The 16,351-nt window shown below is 37.8% G+C and overlaps 1 protein-coding gene across 1 annotated transcript in view; it reads left to right on the forward strand.

Annotated features, from left to right (window-relative positions):
• The first annotated feature begins 7,375 nt into the window (after positions 1-7,375).
• spred1 (sprouty related EVH1 domain containing 1) overlaps positions 7,376-16,351 on the forward strand; it is a 51,273-nt gene continuing 42,297 nt past the window's right edge. Inside the window, exon 1 of the mRNA XM_058749232.1 lies at positions 7,376-9,099. Coding sequence (XP_058605215.1) covers positions 9,071-9,099 — 29 coding nt within the window. The 5' untranslated portion in view covers positions 7,376-9,070. The remainder of the gene's footprint in view (positions 9,100-16,351) is intronic.

A 16,351-nucleotide genomic window follows, 5' to 3' on the forward strand; every position in this document is an offset into this window, starting at 1 on the left:
TGTGTCTGCCTCCCGAACAGTGTTAGGTAGATTGTTCCAGAGTTTGGGTGCTAAATAGGAAAAGGATCTGCCGCCCGCAGTCGATTTTGATATTCTAGGTATTATCAAACGGCCAGAGTTTTGAGAACGCAGCAGACGTGGAGGACTATAATGCGATAAGAGCTCGCTCAAGTACTGAGGAGCTAAGCCATTCAGGGCTTTATAAGTAATTAACAAGATTTGAAATCTATATGATGTTAAACAGGGAGCCAGTGCAGTGTTGACAGAACCAGGCTAATATGGTCATATTTCCTGGTTCTAGTAAGGACTCTAGCTGCTGCATTTTGGACCATCTGGAGTTTTTTTATTAAGCGTGCAGAACAACCACCCAATAAAGCATTACAATAGTCTAACCTTGAGGTCATAAACGCATGAATTAACATTTCTGCATTTGTATGGGTTGTAATTTATACATATTTTTAAGATGAAAAATGCAGTTTTACAAATGCTAGAAACGTGGCTGTCAAAGGAAAGATTGCTATCGAACAGCACACCTAGGTTCCTGACTGATGATGAAGAATTGACAGAGCAGCCGTCAAGTGTTAGATAGTGTTCTAGGTTATTACATGTGGGGTTTTTAGGTCCAATAATTAACACCTCTGTTTTTTCAGAATTTAGCAGTAAGAAATTACTTGTCATCCAGCTTTTTATATCGACTATGCATTCCGTTAGTTTCTCAATTTGGTGTGTTTCACCGGGCCACGAAGAAATATAGAGCTGAGTATCATCAGCATAACAGTGAAAGCTAACCCTGTGTTTCCTGATAATATCTCCCAAGGGTAACATTTAAAGCGTGAAAAGTAACGGCCCTAGAATTGAGCCTTGAGGTACTCCATACTGCACTTGTGATTGATATGATACTTGATATGAAAGTTTTCTAGTCTATTCAAAAGAATGTTGTGGTCGATAGTGTCGAACGCAGCGCTAAGATCCAGTAGAACTAATAAAGAGATACAACCACGATCAGATGATAGAAGCAGGTCATTTGTAACTCTAATGAGAGCAGTCTCAGTACTATGATACGATCTAAATCCTGACTGGAATTCCTCACAGATACCATTTTTCTCTAGGAAGGAATATAATTGTGAGGATACTACCTTTTCTAGTATCTTTGACAGAAAAGGGAGACTTGAGATCGGTCTGTAATTAACTAGATCTTTGGGGTCAAGTTGTGGTTTTTTTTATGAGAGGCTTAATAACAGCCAATTTGAAGGTTTTGGGGACATATCCTAATGACAATGATGAATTAATAATAGCCAAAAGAGGATCTATGACTTCTGGAAGCAGCTCTTTTAGTAGTTTAGATGGAATAGGGTCTAACATACATGTTGTTGGTTTAGATGATTTAACAAGTTTATACAATTCTTCCTCTCCCACAGTAGAGAATGAATGGAAATGTTCCTCAGGGGCTCTATAGTGCGCTATCTGATGCGATACTGTAGCTGACGGCTGCAAGGATACAATTTTATCTCTGATAGTATCGATCTTGGAAGTGAAGTAGTTCATAAAGTCATTACTGCTATGCTGTTGGGAAATGCCAACACCTGTTGATGCTTGATTTTTCGTTAATTTAGTTACTGTATTGAATAAATACCGGGGGTTATGTTTGTTTTCTTCTAGAAGAGACGAAAAGTAATCAGATCTAGCAGTTTTTAATGCTTTTCTGTAGGATAGGGTACTTTCCCGCCAAGCTAAACGAAATACCTCTAATTTAGTTTTCCTCCAGCTGCGCTCCATTTTCCGGGCTGCTCTCTTTAGGGCGCGAGTGTGCTCATTATACCACGGTGTTGGACTCTTATCCTTAATCTTCCTTAAGCGTAAAGGAGCAGCCGTATCTAAAGTGCTAGAAAAGAGAGAGTCCATAGTTCCTGTTACATCATCAAGTTGTTCTGAGCTATTGGATATGCTGAGGAACTGAGATAAATCAGGAAGATTATAAATAAAGCAGTATTTTGTGGTAGAAGTGATGGTTCTACCATACTTGTAACAAGGAGTAGAATTGATAGTTTTAGCTATATGGAGTTTACACAAGACTAGATAATGATCTGATATATCATCACTTTGCTTCAGAATTTCAACACCATTAACATCAGTTCCATGTGACAGTATTAAATCTAGAGTATGATTTCGACAATGAGTAGGTCCTGACACATGTTGTCTAACCCCGATAGAGTTCATAATGTCTATGAATGCTGATCCTAATGCATCTTTTTCATTATCAACGTGGATATTAAAATCACCAACAATTAAGATTTTATCTGCAGCTAGCACTTATAAATAGCACAAATAAAAACTCACTACTTGCAGTAGCTCTGGTGACATTACTGCCATTTTTTTCTTTGGTTCTGAGTATGCTGACTGATGCACTACACATGCACGTATGTTTTGTTCGAAATACATAAATATAATAAAAAATAGCATGTAAATAACTGTGTTTCGTCCATCTATTATTGTGTACTACATTAAAATGAAAAGCTGGATGGAAATGCCAAGATTCTAAAAATGCTAAAACTTCTGCACTAAAAATCTAAAAACGTATGCACTCAACTGAGTCAGATAATTTTAGTTTGATAAAAAGACATGCAAATAAACTACAACAGACTACCAAATAAATTCCTCAATGCACATCAAAAAACTCATGTGACTTCCGCAGATCATGTGATTGGATAACTGAACTAGCACACCGATCTCATTGCACACCATCTCAAATATTATTTCAGTCATTCTGAAATGCCTGAGTCAGAGTCTGGACTGGATGTATTTGGACTGACAAAAATGAACGCTTGAATTGTCTGAACGACTGTATTGTCGATAGTATTCAGTTATACCTTGTGCATGTGCATGTGCATATGTTGCGTTTATATACATATTACAAATGTGTGCATGTTTATTTCCGTCTCATGTCTTACGAACTGGTATATACTGAATATTTGCTAAATATTTGCTAAAAATACTCTGACATAGATGTCAGCTTTCTCTTGAGGTATGATTTAGAATTGCAGTTATACTCTGTGACTTTGCCATGGTAGCATCTCTGGTTCTGAACATGGCGACTGATGCAGCTCTGATGTTTTGTTCAGAAGAAGTGTAATGCACATGTAAATGAATATTGGATTGCAGGGTTCATATAAACAGAAGTGTTTTGCTGAAGACATAGGTTATAGTAGGTGACTAGTCCTCTTCACGATGAAGATGAGGTGTGCGGAGCATCATGTGGCTCTGGGGACTCACTGAGGAGAACGGAGGAGGAGTGAAGCTCGGATCACGGCAGGAGGAGGAGGAGGAGGAGGAGGAGGGAGCTCATTTCAATGCTCGTCTCATGCGGGCCGCTTCACTTCCATCTGCAGCACTGCAGAATGTAAAAAAGCCACAGCCGGCCCAGAACAAAAGCTCCATTCAACATGTTGAGCCGCTTCCCCTTCACACACACACACACTATTGGACACGCATGGGCCTGCAGACATGAAAGGCCTGAATCAGAGGCATTCTTCTCCTGTACACCTCGCCGTCATGCTTCGACTCCCTCTGCTTCCACCTCCACTCACATCTGCATGAGCTTCTCAGGCCTCCTCGAGTCCACGTTCTGCTGCCTTCACATTCATTATCTCTCCAGCAAGGCTTTAACAGATCCAACACCCAATCAGAGCGTCGCCAGACTCCTTTCACTTCCTCTGGAGTCACCTGAGCACTTCAGTCATTCATCCTCATGCCACTTCAAAGATGTAGTGCATTACGAGCCCTGTGCATGTGTGACATCAGGTTTGAGGTCAAGAGACACAAAAGCACATGACGTTTGATTTCATTCATTATATCATCTGACGGGATGTGGTCATTTGCTTTGAGAGGGCAAGATTTTCAGTGAATAATGGCTTACATTTCAGTGTCTTCATCTCATAAATATTCTGACATTAGGCGAAAACATTTATTAAATGTATAGTAACAGTATATAAATATTTATACTACTTTGTTTTATTTTTGTCACTCTTATTTCTATAGAACTTTACACAATATTGATCATTTCAAAGTAGATTTGCAGTAATAAATAGGAAAATTGTGTAACCTCCATCAAAAAATATTACAGCGCTCGAGAACACGACTTTGCCTGTTTTCCTGATTAATTTAAATCACTGCTTTTGCCCTTTCGTAATATCTCACATGTATTATAACAGCTTCTGTATTACTGTCTTCTGATTTTATAAAATTAATGATGGGAAGTTTTGAATTCATTGGCATCTTATGTATAAATGTCCCATCCTTTCTTTTGAGAGATATGTCACAGTGCAAGATTATTTGTATATATATATATATATATATTAAAAAAAAAAATAATAAAATAAAATAAAAAGACTTTGGCATGAAATTAAAATTAAATTTGATCTACTAAAAAAAAAATGTTCAAGTAATTTTCTTTACTTACTGTAAGCCTCTTACCAATCATATTATCAAATGATTTTATGTTATTATTATTATTATACAGATAATATACGTGTGCGTGGGGGTTATTCCTCACGTTATGTATGTAAATGTCCCCACAAGTATAGTAATACCAGTAAATTGTTTGGTCCTCACGAGGAAACAAGCTTATAAATCACACAGAATGAAGTGTTTTGAGAATGTAAAAATGCCTGTAGTTTAGTGTGAGGGGTAGGTTTAGGTGTTTGGGGAAGGAGACAGAAAATACAGTTTGTACAGTAAAAAGACCATTACGCCTATGAACCTGTAAAACATGGAAACATGTGTGTGTGTTCTTATTTAACCATTTTTGGGGACAAATATGTACCCAACAGTGAGCTAAATCTGACCAAATCTCCAAAAACCTCCCTTTGGGGACGCCCTCACTTGTAAAACTGGTATGAAAATTAAGTAAACAAAGTTGTTTTTTTTAGTGTAAAAATGCAGAAAGTTTCCTGTGAGGGGTTAGGATTAGTTTAGAAAATCTATAACTATCAGTAGGCTATATAAAAACAATAGAAATGTATGTATTGTCCCCATTTAGATAGCTAAGTATATGTGTGTGTGAGTGAAACCAACCCACCAGTAGGTGGCGGCAAGTCTTAAGTGAATCATAGAATCATTCATTCAAACAATTTGTTCAAACCATGACTGTCTTTGTGATTGATTCATCAAAGTTGTTCTAAAACCTAAAACCTAGGACAACTTTGATGAACTTTTTTTTCCCCACTTCAAATTTTGACAACTGTATTTTCGTTGGCAAAACACACAGCAAAAAAATTGACAAATTTTACAATGTTGTGTCTAAAAAATTGTCAATTAATGTAATTAACTTATTTTTATTTAAAAAAATAAAAAACTTTTATAAAATGAATATCACATTTGCTATCATGCAGATATTTGGGAAATGGCACTCTTGCTATATTATGTCCCAGGTGAAAAACAAATGCACTTCCATAATGTACTTAAAGTGCTCTATTTTCACACACTAACTTTGTGCTTAATATACTAAAAATGATTCTTGACACTTGAACCATCTTTCATACACTTTGGTGATTCATAAAATGCCAGTCAATGGCTACCAACATTTAAGAGTAAAAATAAAACCATATCAAGGAACACAAAATGAATCCCCGTGGCTCCTGACGATATAGTGAGGTCTTATGAAGCGAAACAATTGGTCTGTGCAAGAAACTGAGCATTATTTACAGCATTATTACTATAATTACTGTAATTATTTATGTAATCACGCAATGACATAACGCAGTGTTTCACAATCCTGGTCCTGCAGAACACTGCACGTTTCTCTCTGTCTGACACACATTTGAGGTCTTGGAGTCTTTTCTAATCAGCTGATGAGTTGAATTAGGTGTGTTTGATTAGGGAGACATCTAAAATGTGCAGTGTTGAGGTTACCCTGGACCAGGATTATGAAACACTGACATAACATATACACAATTATGTTGTGAAATAATAATGTGAAACGTGATTGTTTTACATGTCTAAAGCATATACAGTGTAATAAACTAGTCTTCACGAGCTCACCTTTTGCATAAACCATGAGAAACCATAAAAACTTAAATTTCCCCACTTTATTAAAGTGCTCGGTTCACATGTGCACCGTACTTCGCACATCCATCCCAACAAATCCATGCCTCGCAAACTCCTAAAAACAGTTTATTTCAGTACTGCAGGTGTTCAAGAAAGAGCTTTGCGTTGCCGTGTGTGTGCGCTTGATGAGGAATTACATCTGAGACGCCTTTAAAGTGAAAAGCCATATCTGCTTCTTCAAATCTGACCTGTGAAGACCACATGAGGAACTGGTTTATTTTTTATAAAGGCAATGTTATAATAAATAGAACATTGCTCTCGCCTGTTTGTGTCTGTCTGTTCGTAATGGCGCAAAGTCTGGTTTCAATACTAGAACTGCTGGTGGTATTTATAGCATTTGTTTTACCGAAAATGACACGCAGACAATAGAAGCATTCAAGTATGATTTGCCAAGTGCATCTCAGGAAATGCTGCAGAAGTGAAGAGTCTTGAGCTGGTCAGCGGCAGATGTTGTTGTGTGTGTGGAGCTCAGATTGGCGTTTGGGGATTTCCATTTGTCCAGTCTCAGAAGAGTCCACTTCCTCTTGGTGTGTGTGCGAGCCGGCCGCAGCACTGCCTTCGATACTGAAGCGTTCACACATCACCAATGACTCAGGACTCAGTGTTGCGTGACTAAAGGTCACATAGTGAAGGACACGGCACAGAAGTGGAGTCTCAGTACTAAAATTCCCATTCAGTCTGAAAATACTGTTAATACACTATATCCATATAGCCTACACATGATTTAAAGGGACCGTTCAGCCAAAAAGTCATCATGGAAACCTGCTGTGAAGATGACTAGTCTCATGAGATGTGTGCACTGGCTTTAGCGCTGCCATCTGAACTATAGAGAAACACAAAGACACAAAGCTTCTTAAACAACATGCTGTCGCTATGACAACCAAGAAAAATTAAGCTCTTTCTATTTGGAGAAACTCTTACATAACCAACCACTGTATGACTAACCATTTCAGTTTTACAACTCAGATCCTTATTTGATTCCTATTTGGCTTGGACTCATAATGATAATAAGTGAAATTCAGACAAACAAACCGTTAACACCACGTAGGTCATTGCTTTACATCATATCATCTGAGATCATTGTTTATGAATGCTTTCATTGCGGGTCTGCAGGGTTGGGAAGGTTACTCTGGAAATGTAATAGGTTACAGATTACAAATCTAATACGTATTGTAACTGTTTCAATTGCTTTATTAAAGTAATGTAACTGGTTACATTTGATTACTTTTTGGTTACTTTTCTAAATTTCTAACCAAACTGTTAATCATTTGTAAAAAACATGTAAAGCGGGCCGGGTTAACCTTACAGAACTCAACACTGATTACTGTCAGACTTTCACAATCCTTCATCAGCTGAATTAAGATTATAATCATTTCATTTTAAAGCACAGCCACCACAAAATCAGACTTTAGCACCTCTTTTAACTTTGAGATTGTTCTGACATTAAATGCTGATTTAAAATTATAATAGAGTTTATACTGTTTTTGAAATCAAATGTTTGCACAGTTATGACAAGAAACACTGGCATCTAACAATGCTTTGGGAAAAAACAGTTAATCTTAAAAATAAAGCATATACACAAACAGGAAATAAAACAGTTATGGAATAAACATGTTGCTGTCTCATATTTGAGAGCAGACAGTGCAATTTATGAAAGAAATCAATTAAATCTGTGTGTGTGTGTGAAAATATTCAGATGTAACCCTCTTTGTAATTGTTAACATTTTCAAAAGTAGCTGTAATTTAATTACACATTTTTTCTCAGTAACTGTAACAGATTACAGCTAGATTTATTTTGTAATTAAATTGCGTAATTCTGTTAACTAGTTGGCAGCATGCATCTGAAGAATCATCTGAAATCAAACCCGTGAATCTTTAAGGACGTTTGGGGTCTTTATTTAAAAGGCAAGTGGCTTTTATCATACGTGACGCACAAAAGCAGTCATAAGCAGCACAGGTATATTTGCAGCAATAGCCAACAATACATTGTATGGGTCAAAATTATTGATTTTTCTTTTATGCCAAAAATCATTAGGATATTAAGATCATGTCCCATGAAGATATTTTGTAAATTTCCTACCGTAAATATATCACAACTTCATTTTTGATTAGTAATATGCATTGCTAAGAACTTCATTTGAACAACTTTAAAGGCGATTTTCTCAATATTTAGATTTTTTGCTCCCTCAGATTCCAGATTTTCAAATAGTTGTATCTCAGACAAATATTGTCCAACAAACCATACATCAATGGAAAGATTATGTATTCCATTATGTGGTCCAGGGTCACATACATGAGTGGGCATTTTCCCAAACTCTCCTCGAGAACGACGGTCAGGTGAACGCGTCACGTCCATCAGTCACCGGACTCCGCGGATGAGGATGAAGGCCGGCTGGACGGAACGAGAGGCGGAGGGATCTGCGCTCACGCGCTCAGGCCATCCGCTCTTCCGCCCAGTTTTCCGACGTGATTCGCCTGCGCTGAAAATGGAGTTCGCATAAAGCAGATCCACCAAACTTCTCAGGAAGAATTCCCATCGTTCGCCGCGTTCTTGTCACGCATTCCGTCCCGATCCAAGACTTTGGTTCGCCTCCGCTTTGAGGAAGCGTACAGCAGCCGGGTCTCCGTTTCATCGCTGAATTCCGTCGTGTGGGTTTTCCAAACTCGCTCTCGCTGGGATTTGGGGATTTTTGTCGGATCAGGATGAGGAAGGCGCCGATGGTTTCCCCGCTGGATGTGATTTATCGCTCGGATGGATGGAAGTGTTGCTTTCACTGCTTCCACACACCCTTCCCGTTCTGAATCTGAATCCAGTGTTTGGGCTTCTCGTGCAGACCGCTGCTTCTCAGGAACGATAACGGCCTTTCGTGCTGCTCTCACCGAGAAAATGGAGATATTTGCGCTTTATTTCCCCGCCGTGAGTGCGAGCTCGATCATATTTCCAGGATTTGGATCCCCGTGAGGAAAAATGAGCGAAGAATCAAATCCAAACAGCGAGTAAGTGCGCACACACACGCGCAAATGCCTACACAACACAGAATATGTCTGGTATTTGCCTGAATGTGTCTTATATTCCCTCAGATGTCTTGTGTGTGTGTATAAACTCACTCTATAACGTTATAATCTCTTTGATCGACCACTTGAAAACTAACAATCACATTTATTACCTTTAATATATCGCATGGTTTGATTGTAGCTAATGACCGTTGGTGCGCTGTCCATTAGTGTAATGGAAATATTATTTTGACTCTTAATAATGAACATGATGTGTAAGTTATGTAATAGATGTGTAAGTTAGTGAATGCAGCAGAGATTTGAGTGCTGCTGCTGCTCGTCAGCTCTCGATGTGAGTTCATGTGGATATGTGCGGTGTTTAACGCTGAATGTAGTGTTATTTACTGAGATCATTAGCGCAGTGTCGGGCCGTGTCTCAAACGCTAGTGAGCCGTCTGTCTAGGCAGGATGTGTGCGGGTTTGACACGCAGCCTCAGAGCGCAGGGCGCCATGTTTTCTCAATCATCACAAGCCTCATTCATAAAATTGTCCGAAACGCGAGAGCTGACAGCGGCTTTAGCTGTTCCGCGACGGTTTTCTGCGGATTGTTCGCTGTTTTGAGGTTTATGAGCGGTGTTTGTGCAGATGTTCGCTTCTGAAGCGCCGCTGCTGACAGCGCGGGAGAGACGGGGCTGCGCTGGTCACGTGACCCGCCTCCATTCATAAAGAACCTGCGTGTCCATTCACACACACACACACACACACACACACACACACACACACAAGGGATGACATTTTCCAGAAATTGATTGTCATTAAGTCAATCTATGAGTAATGCCACGCGTGGAGAACTCAAAATGTTAAATACACTTGACTTTTTGATTTTTCGCTTAATTTAATTACATATGCTTATGAAACAGTCATTTTTTTTATTGTAAATACATTTTCATTCTTAAAATATTCAGATTATTTATGAATGGTCACCTGAATTGCAATAGGCTACTTGAGATATGAATATGCTTTTATTATGCTACACAATTTTCTCCTTTGAATTATCAGGAAATAATCACTCCTGATCGGTTGCTTTGAGACAACTGGCCAAAATGACTTTAATTAGTTGATAGATGATTGACAGATATGTCAGTGCATCACTAATGAGCACTGGATGCGTTTTGCATTAAACTGTTTGATGCACATTCAGCAAACTTAATTTAGTAATGATTAACAATTTATAACCGGACGATGTTTTGCTGAGTGTGTTTTTGTGCTGGTATCTGGGCTGGTTTAGGCCTGTCATGTCAGAAGACGTCTGAAGCTTTTCATATTCTGTGTAGTCATTAGTTTAAATGAACAAATTAACTTCTCCATCAAGGGGTGATATTTACCATCTAACATCTTTTACCTTATAAGTGCATTTTTCCCCCTCATTTTTAATGTAGAGCTGCACGATTAATCGTTAAAAGATTGTGATCTCGAGTCAAACACCCACGTGATCTGATTTCCAATAGTGATGGGTCATTCTTGAATGATTCGTTCATTTTGAATGAATCTTTAATGTGACTCGGGAAGAACGAGTCATCTCGGAGAGTGATTCGTTCAGTCGCGCATGCGCAAAATCCTCTAGGTTCTGTACTGGAATTAGTTCACCGGGTTCGAGTCGTTCGTTCATCACGCAGTCTGAGCGGAAAGAGAATTGATAATAATAACCAACTCTTTGTTACCACATTCAGTGTTGTGAAGAACCATCATGACAGAAATTCACACATTTATAAACTGTAAGAAATTTAAAAAAAAACTACAATTTGAGACCAGAAATGCATCATGCAACTGTAAGAGTAATAATTATAATTATGATAATGATGATAATAACTATGTACCCGGTTGTAAATTAACTATTTCTCTATCCAATGCTGTCACGTCACGTGACAAAAGAACGAAAGACTCGAGAGATGAACTAATCCGTTCTCTTTCCGGCTCAGACTGCATTGGTTAAGTTTACGAGGCTGTCACATGATGAATGAACGACTCGAACCCGAAAACTTGTGAGGTGAGCTAATCGTAGACTGAAGACCCAGGCAAACAATGAATTCATCTTTTCTGTTTCTTATACCATTATAGTTTTGTATTGTAATGTTTGCGTAAGTAGTAGATGTGTTTGTGAAATAACATGTAACATTTTAATTATTTTACTAAAATGAACGAAATTATTTGAATAAAGATTCGTTCATTTTGCTGAACAAGACTCAAAGGTCAGAGTCTGTAAAATGATCCGAACTTCCCATCACTAATTTCTAAATGACAATGATTCGCCCCCGTGTCTATTAAACCTTTGACAAAAATCACATCGTACACAGTAGTGCTGGGCGGTATACCGGTTCATACCGAATACCGGTGTTTATTTTTCTTATGATATGAAATACCGCAATACCGGTGTTATTTAAATAACGTTCGGAACGCGACACACTGTTTGAGAGGGGTCTCTTTCCACTATTGCATTGTAGCAAGAACACAGCTGTATGTGTTACTAAGCGTGTTCTGAAGCTGTAGAACGTGATGACACAGAAGAACTCATCCACAATATCCACCGCGCGCCGCCACCAGCTCCCGCGTCTCACACACGAGAGTGACTTTAGCACTATATTTAGCAACTTTCAGACCCTTTTAGCGGCTTTTTTTCCATAGAATATACAAACTGACAAACCTAGCGAATGTTTTGGATAAACCTTAGCTATGGTTCAGTTGGAAGATGTCGCCAGTGCTGCCCCGAGCGCGAGATCTGACTCCCGGCGCAGAGTCGCGTCTCTCTGCGTCTGTTCTGTGCAGCGAGCGGCAGAGAAGCGCCACATTCATTTGGCCGTACCGCGACTGTTTGGAATTATAAATATGAGCATAGTTCGTCTGTTAATATTATGCACTTTTTTTTTAGTTTACTCAGACGCAGGCAGTGCGCTGCATGAGACAAAAAAGTAATATAGCCAAAACCACCGCATAGCCACTCTTTAGTATAACGTTAGATGCAAATGAGAATGACTCCTGGTTAACGTGTATTAATGGGTCGTGTTTAGTCACTATTTAGTGTGGAATTTTTCTACAATATTCGCTCATCATGACAGTAAAATAGGGCATTCTAAGTCAATCTACTGCAGTTTTCTCTCTCAATCAGTAGAAAATGTGGTTAACACCCGATCATGCATGAAAAAAAAAAATACCGTCATATACCGTGAAACCGGTATAATTTTGAAAAATACCGTGATTTAAATTTTTGGTCATTCCGCCCAGCACTAGTACACAGTATTATTTCTGTCTTACAGTCATTCATATTATCACAGAAATACTGGAATGAAAGTGTATAGTTAGTATATAAACGTTGATGTTTATGGTAGTAATTAAAATAGAGCAAGTCATCTTTTGAAAGTAACTGGCGCTTCAAATAACGTTTGTCGATTGCATTTTTTCGCCAGTAGGTGGCGACAAGTGACTGTTAAAAAATGTCATTGAATCATTCATTCAAGAGATTCGTTCAGAAATGCTGATTCATCCAGTAATGAAACAAGTGAAGTATTTGTGTCATTAAATCATTCATTCAAAACACTTTTTCATAATTTTAATATTAAAATTGGTGTATTAAATATACAGTGCATCCGGAAAGTATTCACAGAGCTTCACTTTTTCCACATTTTGTTATGGTACAGCCTTATTCCAAAATGGATTAAATTTATTACTTTCCTCAAAATTCTACAAACAACACTTCATAAGGACAACGTGAAAGAAGTTTGTTTTTGTTTTTTTGGCCAATATGAATATTACTTTGACTGTTAGAATAACACTTTACAATAAAGTAACATTTGTTGCATTAATTGCGTTACTTCAGTTGTATTTTTTTTTTCCTTGAAACTCAGTCAAAATGTAACCTATATTCCCGGTAGGTTTGTTACATTTTGAGACATTTTGTTTGCACTATGTGTTTGAACTCAAAAGATAAGAAGATTTGAATATATTTTCATTTTATTATTTCAGTTATTCACTTATCTTTTGAGGCTGGATATTTGTCACCTATGGCATCAATTTAGTATCGATACCGAGGTATTACATTCTGGTACCGTACCGAAGCCAAAATTATGGTATCGAGCCATCCCTAGCCGCCACGAATAACTCAATGTATGGGAAACACTGGACACTGCTATAAGTCAAATGGTCATAATCTAAGAGATAACAAAATTAAGAGTTCACACACATTACACAGCCTGCTGCTCATAACTGCTGAAGAGTGCACTGGCCACGAGCGATAACATCGTGGAAGCTATTGTCGGATCCACACACACATTTAATGAAGAAAGTTAACGTGCACGTTATAATCAGCTCAGAAGTTTTGTCTGAATTGCACGTGTTTCTAATTTCACATGCAAAAGACTTGTTGCGCTTATGAATATGATAACTTTCTGGCTTGAATTCTAGTAGGGTACAATGTAATTATGCTTTCGAAACGGTCTGTTTGCCCTGCCATCGTTAGCTGAAGCTGTGTGTGAACAAGGCGCAGCTTCAGAGTGTGAGCTCAGGGTTTCCGCGGGTCCTTAAAAAGTCTTAAAATGTACAAGAAAGTCTTAATTATGATTTCAAGAGGTCTTAAATTTGGGTACAGACCAGAATCACGATGCAGTTTAATGTGACAATTAAACTTCAAAAAGCTATAAATAAATATGAGCGCAGCACGTTTCAAAGTCCGGTGCTGCTTTGTGTTCTGCTGTTACCATGAAACTGCTCGAAAGCGCCTCCTGCTGGCAGAGAATGAATGCGCATGTTCAATAAGGCTGTTGTTGTGAGTAGTGTATTCATGCAATACCGAGGCTGTAGTTTCAGAACCGGATTTCTAGGACCCTATATATATATTTTTTTTTTAAATTATTTTATTTATTTATTTTTTGTATGTATGTATTATGTCAGGTCTTCCAGCCAGTTCTATCAAACCTTTACAATTAATCCAGAACATGCAGCAAGATAAATTTTTAATGAGCCAAAAATAATGTAAGAAAGAATGAAGAACATCACACCTCTGTTTATCAATTTGCACTGGCTACCAATAGCTACTACCACTGGCTCTGCACCCCTTTACCTAAATTAATTACTTCAGACTCACGTGCCTCTAGAAGCTTACGTTCTGCAAGTGAACATCGCTTTATTGTTCATCCCAAAGAGGCACAAAATCACTTTCACTGACTTTTACATTAACTGTTCCTTCCTGGTGGAATGACCTGCCCAACTCAATCCCAGCAGCTTCAAGAATCGGCTAAAAACACATCTCCTCCATCTTTATTTGACCCTCTAACTCTAGCACTCTCTATTCTAATTCTATTCTTTAAAAAAAAAAAAAAAACCTTACTACGTGTCCTGCATTAAGCTAACTGAGACTTGTTTTAGCACTTGCATACCATTATGGCTCTTTTGTTGATTTTGATTGCTTCCATTGTCCTCATTTATAAGTCGCTTTGGATAAAAGCATCTGCTAAATGACCAAATATTAGTGGCTCATACTATTTTATAGCACTTGCTATTCAATTCTGTATATTATTATTTTTTAAGGAATTATGTATTTGTTACTTGTATGCACTTAATTATTGTCCTAACCAACTCCTAACCCTAAACATACCCGTTGGTAACCCTCTTGAAATATTTAACCTAATTTATTTCAATATATTCTATATATTCTGGTTTTAAATTCAGTTTTCTTGGAAAGAAAGACTTGTGTCTGTAAGAGACTTCAGTTCATTAGCCGCAGTGCTTCATGTCTGATGTATGACAAACTTAAAGTGCAGTAAATGGTAAAACACTTGCGGTACAAATTGGTGTGATTATTAGTACTTCAATAAATGTAAAATAATTTGAATACAAATACTAATTTACAACATCCAGCATCACAATGAACTGTTTTGCACAGCTAAAAAGGCTAAATGGAGATTGCTGACTCCCCCTCAAACGGTTCACGCTAGCTCTTACATTAAAAATAAGATGGAAAGATAAAAAATGAATAGTTTCCATGGATCTAGTCTTTGCATCTGTTTGTTTAATGTTTGAATCAGGTCTCCTCTGTTGGAGTAGATAGCGCTGTCCCAAAAAATAGGGTCCTAGAACTGCAGCCTCCGGTATTGCAGGAACATTAGGTTTTTTGTTCAGACCAATGTGCAAATCGACTCATGTTTTTACCCTGCAAACACGCAGAGCTGTAAATGTGAACTGGTGGGTCAATAAGAAGATAATTCATTATAAAAATCTAAACAGTAAAATGTGTTTGTATGTTATTTAATTAATATAATAATTTATTGCTAATACTTGTTTAAATTTATGTAATTTAATATTTTTGATCCATTTTCTTAAAAAATGGTTTAAAGGCTGAAATGTGAAGTGTATCATTTTATAAAACGTTTTGTTTTCCTGAACACTTATATCTGAACTGTAAATCATGCTTTTTAATAGTTTACCATAGACATTGCCCTACCCTGCTCATATGGTATTAATTTTATTTGTGCAGGTCTTAAAAAGGTCTTAAAAAGTCTTAAATTTGAGCTTAAAAATCCTGCAGAAACCCTGGAGCTGCTCCGTCTCACGCAGATATTCTGCGGTACTGCGTTACACAACAATGCTTAGCTGCCCGCAGATGCGCCTGCCTATAAATCGGCGTAATTTGCAGCACAATCAGCCGATGCCGATTAATTAAAAAATGGCAAAAAACGTCCAATCAATCAGTCGACCTCTAATAAAAAATAATTTATTTCAATTAGTAGACACTACAATTAAAAACTGAACGCGGCTGCTCAATGCAGCGTGCCGAACGACAGTCGCATCACAGATTAGATTTAATTTATCACGTGAGGAGTGAGTCGAGCTGACTGACAAGAAGAGTGAGGTGAGACGGACAAGACGATAGCAGATGATTTAGTTTAGAAACAAACTGCAAAAGCACCTTTTTGGCAACATTTGGGATTTTGAAAAGCGTGTTGACTTTTGCGGCTTGTCTAAGGTGATTTTTGGAAGTTTTCTTAATGTTCCACAATGTTTGCTGATTTTTACTTTATTTAAACTTTGTGTCATTTATTTTATTTGACATCAAGGTGTATGCCGTGCTCCTGGAGGCGTGCCGTAGGCGGAGCTAAAGAGTGACACTTTCAGCGTTGAACTGGGCCTGGTTTATAAAACCTTCGTCAACAAACACACTTGCAAAACTCTTGCTTTTTATTCACTTTGTTAGTAAAAGTTCTATGAT

Source organism: Onychostoma macrolepis, chromosome 17, assembly GCF_012432095.1.
Source record: "Onychostoma macrolepis isolate SWU-2019 chromosome 17, ASM1243209v1, whole genome shotgun sequence".
Lineage (NCBI taxonomy): Eukaryota > Metazoa > Chordata > Actinopteri > Cypriniformes > Cyprinidae > Onychostoma > Onychostoma macrolepis.